The following is a 10,475-nucleotide window of genomic DNA, read 5'->3' on the forward strand; positions in this document are numbered from 1 at the left end:
ATATAGACTCACATACTACCTGTGATCACAATAACTACACACACACACAAGCTTAACATGCAAGTATTGTATTGGAAATATCAATTTTCCCAGATACATTAAGTTAATTCCCAAAAGAAAAAAGTCATAACATGTGTAGATAGTATTTACATGTCCAAATGGATGTGTTGAAATTACATGCTTTGTAATCGGATTCCAAAACAGAACTATTTGAGGGCGTGGCCTAAAGCTACCGGTGCAACAGTGCAGTGATGCATGACAATTGTTTCCACTGGACGGCATACCAACTCAATGTCTCCTTTTGGATGCTCAGCAGCAATCCGGATACTTCAGAGAGTGATGCTGTCTATTCATCCGACAAAAATAACATGGCCTACATTTTTGAGTGTGTGAAATGACTTTTGATCTTGACATTGTGAATAATTAAAAGAACAATCAATGTCTGTAATTGTAATAATAATTAGCTTTTTATGACTAACATCCTGTTTGGGTACCATAAACCACCTACTGCCCTCAGAGATTACCCCAACCCTAACCCTAACCCTGACCCTAACCCTGACCCTAACCCTAACCCTGACTAACATCCTGTTTGGGTACCATACACCACCTGCTGCCCTCAGAGATTACCCTAACCCTAACCCTAACCAACATCCTGTTTGGGTACCATACACCACCTGCTGCCCTCAGAGATTACCCTAACCCTGACCCTAACCCTGACCCTGACTAACATCCTGTTTGGGTACCATACACAACCTGCTGCCCTCAGAGATTACCCTAACCCAGACTAACATCCTGTTTGGGTACCATAAACCACCTGCTGCCCTCAGAGATTAACCTAACCCTGACCCTGACCCTAACCCTGACCCTAACCCTGACTAACATCCTGTTTGGGTACCATACACAACCTGCTGCCCTCAGAGATTACCCCAACCCTGCATGACCCTAACCCTAACCCTGACTAACATCGCCTGTCAATTTTTATAATCTCTTCAAAACTATTTTCCATTTACAAGTTCAATTGTGTGGTCAAGTGACTAAGTATTCCCTGAAGTATTAAAATCTGTAAATTTGCTATCTTTAGCTTACTTGCCACAAAACATTATTTATGCTTTCAATGTTTTGGACACTATTCACTCACTGACAGACTTGCACATTCAACTATTCACTCACTGACAGACCTGCACATTCAACTATTGACCCACAGACTTACACATTCAACTATTTACTCACTGACAGACCTGCACATTCAACTATTGACCCACACACCTGCACATTCAACTATTGACTCACTGACAGACCTGCACATTCAACTATTGACCCACACACCTGCACATTCAACTATTCACTCACTGACAGACCTGCACATTCAACTATTCACTCACTGACAGAGCTGCACATTCAACTATTCACTCACTGATAGAGCTGCGCATTCAACTATTGACCCACAGACTTACACATTCAACTATTTACTCACTGACAGACCTGCACATTCAACTATTCACTCACTGACAGACCTGCGCATTCAACTATTGACCCACAGACTTACACATTCAACTATTTACTCACTGACAGACCTGCACATTCAACTATTCACTCACTGACAGACCTGCACATTCAACTATTGACTCACTGACAGACCTGCACATTCAACTATTGACCCACAGACTTACACATTCAACTATTCACTCACTGACAGACCTGCACATACTACTATTGACCCACACACCTGCACATTCAACTTTTAACTCACTGACAGACCTATACACATATAAAAACAGTATGATTGTCTCTCCTTTCACTATGTATATAAACAGTATGATATGAAAACAGTATGATTGTCTCTCCTCTCACCATGTATATAAACAGTATGATATGAAAACAGTATGATTGTCTCTCCTCTCACCAAGCATATGAGAACAGTATGATATGAGAACAGTCAATTGTCTCTCCTCTCACCAAGTATATGAGAACAGTATGATATGAGAACAGTCAATTGTCTCTCCTCTCACCAAGTATATGAGAACAGTATGATATGAGAACAGTATGATATGAGAACAGTATCATTGTCTCTCTTCTCACCAAGTATATGAGAACAGTCAATTGTCTCTCCTCTCAGCAAGTATATGAGAAGAGTACCAAATGAGAACAGTCAATTGTCTCTCCTCTCACCAAGCATACAAGAACAGTATGATATGAGAACAGTATCATTGTCTCTCCTCTCACCAAGCATATGAGAACAATCCATTGTCTCTCCTCTCACCAAGTATATCAGAAGAGTACCAAATGAGAACCGTACGATTGTCTCTCCTCTCACCATGTATATGAACAGTATGATATGAAAACAATATGATTGTCTCTCCTCTCACCAAGCATACAAGAACAGTATGATATGAAAACAGTATGATTGTCTCTCCTCTCACCAAGCATATGAGAACACTCAATTGTCTCTCCTCTCACCAAGCATACGAGAACAGTATGATATGAGAACAGTATCATTGTATCTCTTCTCAACAAGTATATGAGAACAATCAATTGTCTCTCCTCTCACCAAGTATATGAGAAGAGTACCAAATGAGAACAGTACGATTGTCTCTCCTCTCACCATGTATATGAACAGTATGATATGAAAACAGTACGATTGTCTCTCCTCTCACCATGTATATGAACAGTATGATATGAAAACAGTAAGATTGTCTCTCCTCTCACCAAGCATATGAGAACAGTATGATATGAGAACAGTATCATTGTCTCTCCTCTCACCAAGCATATGAGAACAATCAATTGTCTCTCCTCTCACCAAGTATATCAGAAGAGTACCAAATGAGAACCGTACGATTGTCTCTCCTCTCACCATGTATATGAACAGTATGATATGAAAACAATACGATTGTCTCTCCTCTCACCAAGCATACAAGAACAGTATGATATGAAAACAGTATGATTGTCTCTCCTCTCACCAAGCATATGAGAACACTCAATTGTCTCTCCTCTCACCAAGCATACGAGAACAGTATGATATGAGAACAGTATCATTGTATCTCTTCTCAACAAGTATATGAGAACAGTCAATTGTCTCTCCTCTCACCAAGTATATGAGAAGAGTACCAAATGAGAACAGTACGATTGTCTCTCCTCTCACCATGTATATGAACAGTATGATATGAAAACAGTACGATTGTCTCTCCTCTCACCATGTATATGAACAGTATGATATGAAAACAGTAAGATTGTCTCTCCTCTCACCAAGCATATGAGAACAGTCAATTGTCTCTCCTCTCACCAAGTATATGAAAAGAGTACCATATGAGAACAGTACGATTGCCTCTCCACTCGGCTGTGTGATCTAAGGGTTATAACACACTGAAGAGGGACATATATTTCTATGTATTCTATACTTGGAAGTCGAGAAGTACCCACCTCAAGGCTGACCAACTGTCGTGTTTGTTCTCCATAATTCCTGGGTGTTATTTACAACGTGAATGAATGCAAACTATGTGAAATAATTTCCCACAGAATTCTCCACACAATACAAGTGTAACACTGGTCTAGGATCAAATGTCCCTCTGCATGCATCCACGCTGTACTACAGTTCAATCTGTGTACATGGGTCTCAGCATTTGCATAATCCCATAAAGAACTAGCCTGGGGATGTACTGCTGTAACAGAGCTTCAAGTAGCTAGCCTGGGGATGTACTGCTGTAACAGAGCTTCAAGTAGCTAGCCTGGAGATGTACTGCTGTAACAGAGCTTCAAGTAGCTAGCCTGGAGATGTACTGCTGTAACAGAGCTTCAAGTAGCTAGCCTGGAGATGTACTGCTGTAACAGAGCTTCAAGTAGCTAGCCTGGAGATGTACTGCTGTAACAGAGCTTCAAGTAGCTAGCCTGGAGATGTACTGCTGTAACAGAGCTTCAAGTAGCTAGCCTGGAGATGTACTGCTGTAACAGAGCTTCAAGTAGCTAGCCTGGAGATGTACTGCTGTAACAGAGCTTCAAGTAGCTAGCCTGGAGATGTACATCTGTAACAGAGCTTCAAGTAGCTAGCCTGGAGATGTACATCTGTAACAGAGCTTCAAGTAGCTAGCCTAGTAGCTAGTGGCTTTTCAGAGGCACCTGTCCTGAAATGTTGCATTGAAACAAAGACGTTGAAATACTTAAGTTGGCTGTCTTTAATCTTCAGTTAACATGTTGAACTATACAGAGTGAGATATTTTCGTTCTACTCATGAGTCCTGTGTTGGATGTAGCTGAAACATAAGCTGGGATGAAGTAACCAAACTGGGAGGGTCTTGGGGAAAGGGATACTATACCTCAACTCACATTGGTTCCTGAAGTAACCAAACTGGGAGGGTCTTGGGGAAAGGGATACTATACCTCACCTCACACTGGTTCCTGAAGTAAACAAACTGGGAGGGTCTTGGGGAAAGGGTTACTATACCTCACCTCACACTGTTTCCTGAAGTAACCAAACTGGGAGGGTCTTGGGGAAAGGGTTACTATACCTCAACTCACATTGGTTCCTGAAGTAACCAAACGGGGAGGGTCTTTGGGAAAGGGATACTATACCTCACCTCACACTGGTTCCTGAAGTAACCAAACTGGGAGGGTCTTGGGGAAAGGGATACTATACCTCACCTCACACTGGTTCCTGAAGTAACCAAACTGGGAGGGTCTTGGGGAAAGGGTTACTATACCTCACCTCACACTGGTTCCTGAAGTAACCAAACTGGGAGGGTCTTGGGGAAAGGGTTACTATACCTCACCTCACACTGTTTCCTGAAGTAACCAAACTGGGAGGGTCTTGAGGAAAGGGATACTATACCTCACCTCACACTGGTTCCTGAAGTAACCAAACTGGGAGGGTCTTGGGGAAAGGGTTACTATACCTCACCTCACACTGGTTCCTGAAGTAACCAAACTGGGAGGGTCTTGGGGAAAGGGATACTATACCTCACCTCACACTGGTTCCTGAAGTAACCAAACTGGGAGGGTCTTGGGGAAAGGGATACTTTACCTCACCTCACACTGGTTCCTGAAGTAAACAAACTGGGAGGGTCTTGGGGAAAGGGTTACTATACCTCACCTCACACTGGTTCCTGAAGTAACCAAACTGGGAGGGTCTTGGGGAAAGGGTTACTATACCTCAACTCACATTGGTTCCTGAAGTAACCAAACTGGGAGGGTCTTGGGGAAAGGGATACTATACCTCACCTCACACTGGTTCCTGAAGTAACCAAACTGGGAGGGTCTTGGGGAAAGGGATACTTTACCTCACCTCACACTGGTTCCTGAAGTAAACAAACTGGGAGGGTCTTGGGGAAAGGGTTACTATACCTCACCTCACACTGGTTCCTGAAGTAACCAAACTGGGAGGGTCTTGGGGAAAGGGTTACTATACCTCACCTCACACTGGTTCCTGAAGTAACCAAACTGGGAGGGTCTTGGGGAAAGGGATACTATACCTCACCTCACACTGGTTCCTGAAGTAACCAAACTGGGAGGGTCTTGGGGAAAGGGATACTATACCTCAACTCACATTGGTTCCTGAAGTAAACAAACTGGGAGGGTCTTGGGGAAAGGGATACTATACCTCACCTCACACTGGTTCCTGAAGTAAACAAACTGGGAGGGTCTTGGGGAAAGGGATACTATACCTCAACTCACACTGGTTCCTGAAGTAAACAAACTGGGAGGGTCTTGGGGAAAGGGACACTATACCTCACCTCACACTGGTTCCTGAAGTAATATAATGCCAAATATTGGGGTTGTCTTGGGAAAAGGATTATCTTCCTGGCAGCTAACTGTATGTTGTACAACTACTGAAACTCTGAAATAACATACAGACATTGACAACTTGTCTCAATGGTGGCTTGATATGTTTTTAATGTACAAGTTGTGAGAACAGTGGATGGGGTGAGTGTGTGAGTTGCGTTTAACGCAACTTTTAACAATATTCATTTATATCAAGGTGTGTCAGCTTAATGTGGGAGGAAAGCCTGAAGTGATGCAAGTCTCAGACGTTTACCACTTCGGTGAAACCCATGAGCACGGGTATGGTGCTGACAAGCCTAGAAACATAATCGGGGCGAAACGGGATTTGAACCAACAATCATAGGTTTCTGGCATGCCCAAGGGATGCAACTCTGCACAACTAATCGCAGTGACGACTGGGCCACCCATTCCCCCACCGTGGATGGGAAGGTTGATGCCATCCTCTACTGGCCGAATAGACAGGACAGATCTCATCAACAAGCTGTGATCAGTACAGTAAAGTAAGATTAAAATCTCGATATCGTTTTATTATTTGGAAGGAGGTCATCAGAAACATCACACAGAAATTAACATTCCAATAAAAACAGAATTGTTCCTATATTTTCTGACCTTCCACAAATCTGTGTCTTAGTTGACCCATGTCTCACACGACCAATATGATGCCATGTCAAAACAAACAACATGTCAAAGATACATTCCTACTATTAACACCAACACATACCCACATGTATTAAAGCACAAGAAAAACAAACTGTGTTGCTGACATATTTATACAGGTCAAAGAAAGTGCACAGATTCTTATCAAAACAAAAACACCAAAATTGAAATGTGATCCCCCTCACACCAAACTGGACACTCACCTTGAAGACAGTGATCTGTGTTGACCCCCACAGATGGCAATCCCACCCTGATAGACGGTTCTACTTACACCATGTACACAGAGTCCAGCGGATTCATGGAGGTAGGAACACTAGACTGATACTATCGATATCACACCTACTGTCTGCACACCATGAAAGTCTGTGTCTTGTAGGAGGGTCCTCAAGGGCTGACTTACATCAGCATTAAACATGTTAAATGACTCAACACCACAGTCTATAAGCATACGTCACTCAGAATTCCAACGCAAACGTTAAATGTAATATGATAAGGAAATACTACCAAGCATGAACTATTCGTGTTCTCACAGGGTCTCTCCACGGCACAGTTGTTATAATACTTGGGACAAAGTAACTGGTCCAAAATATTTAATAAAAGACAAATTAAACACACACAAAAAAAAGAAGAGAAATAGAATAGTGATCCAAAATGAATTTAACTGAAAAGAACTTCCAAATACAATAGTGTCCATATTAAAATATGAGAATGATTATTAATGACAACAGACTTATTTAAATGAGCCTCCCCATTAGGACCCTCTTGTTCTGCAAGTACCTTTGTATCCGTGGCAACATATGCCAACATCTGGAGACAGATACCTTTGTATCCATAGCAACATGTATGAACATCTGGGGACAGATGTCATGTCAGCTTTACTTCACGTGTGTTTGAATCAGATCTATTGACTGTCCTTTCCAGCCTCCAACACTGCTGTGTCTGCCACTGTTTCATCTGAAACTTGTTGATACCTGGTTAGAAATGGTCCCCCGTGCTGTACTGATTGTCACCCTGTCTAAACAGGGTCAGAATTGGTCCCCCAGCACTGTACTGATTGTCATCTTGTCTAAAAAGGGTCAGAAATGGTCCCCTGCACTGTACTGATTGTCATCTTGTCTAAACAGGGTCAGAATTGGTCTCATGTGCTGTACTAATTGTCACCCTGTCTAAACAGAGTCAGAATTGGTCTCATGTGCTGTACTGATTGTCACCCTGTCTAAACAGGGTCAGAATTAGTCCCCAGCACTGTATTGATTGTCACCCTGTCTAAACAGGGTCAGAATTGGTCCCCAGCACTGTACATATTGTCACCCTGTCTAAATAGGTTCAGAATTGGTCCCCAGCACTGTACTGATTGTCACCCTGTCTAAACAGGATCAGAATTGGTCTCCTGTGCTGTACTGATTGTCACTCTGGCTAAGCTTCAATAATGCAGAACATATATATGTATAGTTTTATCTTCACAAAGACATGTGACCCGACATTCACCAAATCAAACTTGAAATTGCAAGTAATGCATATTCCGATGTGTTACCACAGAGATCGTTCTGGTTCCAGGCGTTGTTACACAAGTCCTAAAGACCTTGGAACATATATGAGCAGCTGGTGTCTAAAACATAACACTGCTCACCCACATTGTGAAAATGTCCAGGGACACCAGCTGTGGTGAAAACAAAACACTGCTCACCCACATTGTGAAAATGTCCAGGGACACCAGCCGTGGTGAAAACATAACACTTCTCACCCATGTTGTGAAAATGTCCAGGGACACCAGCCGTGGTGAAAGCATTACACTGCTCACCCACGTTGTGAAAATGTCCAGGGACACCAGCCGTGGTGAAAACAAAACACTGCTCACCCACGTTGTGAAAATGTCCAGGGATACCAGCCGTGGTGAAAACATAACACTGCTCACCCACGTTGTGAAAATATCCAGGGACACCAGCCGTGGTGAAAACATAACACTGATCACCCACGTTGTGAAAATGTCCAGGGACACCAGCCGTGGTGAAAACATAACACTGCTCACCCATGTTGTGAAAATGTCCAGGGACACCAGCTGTGCTGAAAACATAACACTGCTCACCCACGTTGTGAAAATGTCCAGGGACACCAGCCATGGTGAAAACATAACACTGCTCACCCACATTGTGAAAATGTCCAGGGACACCAGCCGTGGTGAAAACATAACACTGCTCACCCACGTTGTGAAAATGTCCAGGGACACCAGCTGTGGTGAAAACAAAACACTGCTCACCCACGTTGTGAAAATTTCCCTGGAAGTACAACCAGAAGTCGAGCTCTCAGTTACATTGTTTGCTGTGAGCTTAGTGATGTATGTCATTGTCTCCACCTATGTGCAGTGAAACAAAAATGACAATGTACTCCACTATATCCAGATCAAAAAGTGTCACTTTATTAATACAAGCCAGAGATACAAACGTATTTGACTTTGATGGAGAATTGCTGCCTCCCTCCCTCACGTTAATGTCTATAGCCCAAGTCCATCCAGTATTGGTTTGTACCACTCACTCACATTAATGTCTATATCTCAAGTCCATCCAGTATTGGTTTGTACCACTCACTCACATTAATGTCTATATCTCAAGTCCATCCAGTATTGGTTTGTACCACTCACTCACATTAATGTCTATAGCCCAAGTCCATCCAGTATTGGTTTGTACCACTCACTCACATTAATTTCTATTTCTCAAGTCCATCCAGTATTGGTTTGTACCACTCACTCACATTAATGTCTATATCTCAAGTCCGTCCAGTATTGGTTTGTACCACTCACTCACATTAATGTCTATATCTCAAGTCCGTCCAGTATTGGTTTGTACCACTCACTCACATTAATGTCTATATCTCAAGTCCATCCAGTATTGGTTTGTACCACTCACTCACATTAATGTCTATATCTCAAGTCCGTCCAGTATTGGTTTGTACCACTCACTCACATTAATGTCTATATCTCAAGTCCGTCCGGTGTTCGTTTGTACCACTCACTCACGTTAATTTCTATAGCCCTAGTCCATCCGGTGTTCGTTTGTACCACTCACTCACGTTAATGTCTATAGCCCAAGTCCGTAGAAATGCCCAAGAAACTGGACCCTAGGGAGTAGAAATGCCCAAGAAACTGGACCCCTGGGAGTAGAAATACCTAAGAAGCTGGACCCCTGGGAGTAGAAATGCCCTAGAAACTGGACCTCAGGGAGTAGAAATACCCAGGAAACTGGACCCCAAGGGAGTAGAAATTGCCAAGAAACTGGACCCCCAGGGAGTAGAAATGCCTAAGAAACTAGACCCCAGTCAGTAGATATGACGAGAAACTGGATCCCCAGGGAGTAGAAATGCCCAAGAAACTGGACCCAGGGCGTAAGAAATACCTAGGAAACTGGACCCCCAGGGAGTAGAAATGCCTAAGAAACTGGACCCCAGTCAGTAGAAATACCTAAGAAACTGGAGCCCCTGGGAGTAGAAATGCCTAAGAAACTGGAGCCCCTGGGAGTAGAAATGCCCAAGGAACTGGACCCTAGGGAGTAGAAATGCCCAAGAAACTGGACCCCTGGGAGTAGAAATACCTAAGAAACTGGACTTCAGGAAGTAGAAATACCTAAGACACTGGACCCCCTGGGAGTAGAAATGCCCAAGAAACAGGACCAAGAGGGAGTAGAAATGCCTAAGAAACTGGACCCCAGGGAGTAGAAATGCCTAAGAAACTGGACCCCAGGGAGTAGAAATGCCTAAGAAACTGGACCCCCAGGGAGTAGAAATGCCTAAGAAACTGGACCCCCAGGGAGTAGAAATGCCCAAGAAACTGGACCCCAGGGAGTAGAAATACCTAGGAAACTGGACCCCTGGGAGTAGAAATGCCCAAGGAACTGGACCCTAGGGAGTAGAAATGCCCAAGAAACTGGACCCCTGGGAGTAGAAATACCTAAGAAACTGGACTTCAGGAAGTAGAAATACCTAAGACACTGGACCCCCTGGGAGTAGAAATGCCCAAGAAACAGGACCAAGAGGGAGTAGAAATGCCTAAGAAACTGG

General features: G+C 43.3%; 1 protein-coding gene across 1 annotated transcript in view; it reads left to right on the forward strand.

Annotated features, from left to right (window-relative positions):
- LOC139462604 (serine-rich adhesin for platelets-like) overlaps positions 1-10,133 on the forward strand; it is a 31,220-nt gene extending 21,087 nt beyond the window's left edge. Inside the window, exons 3-4 of the mRNA XM_071244438.1 lie at positions 6,662-6,729; positions 10,029-10,133. Coding sequence (XP_071100539.1) covers positions 6,662-6,729; positions 10,029-10,133 — 173 coding nt within the window. The remainder of the gene's footprint in view (positions 1-6,661; positions 6,730-10,028) is intronic.
- The last annotated feature ends 342 nt before the right edge of the window (positions 10,134-10,475 follow it).

This window comes from Haliotis cracherodii, unplaced genomic scaffold (genome assembly GCF_022045235.1).
Source record: "Haliotis cracherodii isolate W230 unplaced genomic scaffold, xgHalCrac1.p SCAF_15, whole genome shotgun sequence".
Classification (NCBI taxonomy): Eukaryota; Metazoa; Mollusca; class Gastropoda; order Lepetellida; family Haliotidae; genus Haliotis; species Haliotis cracherodii.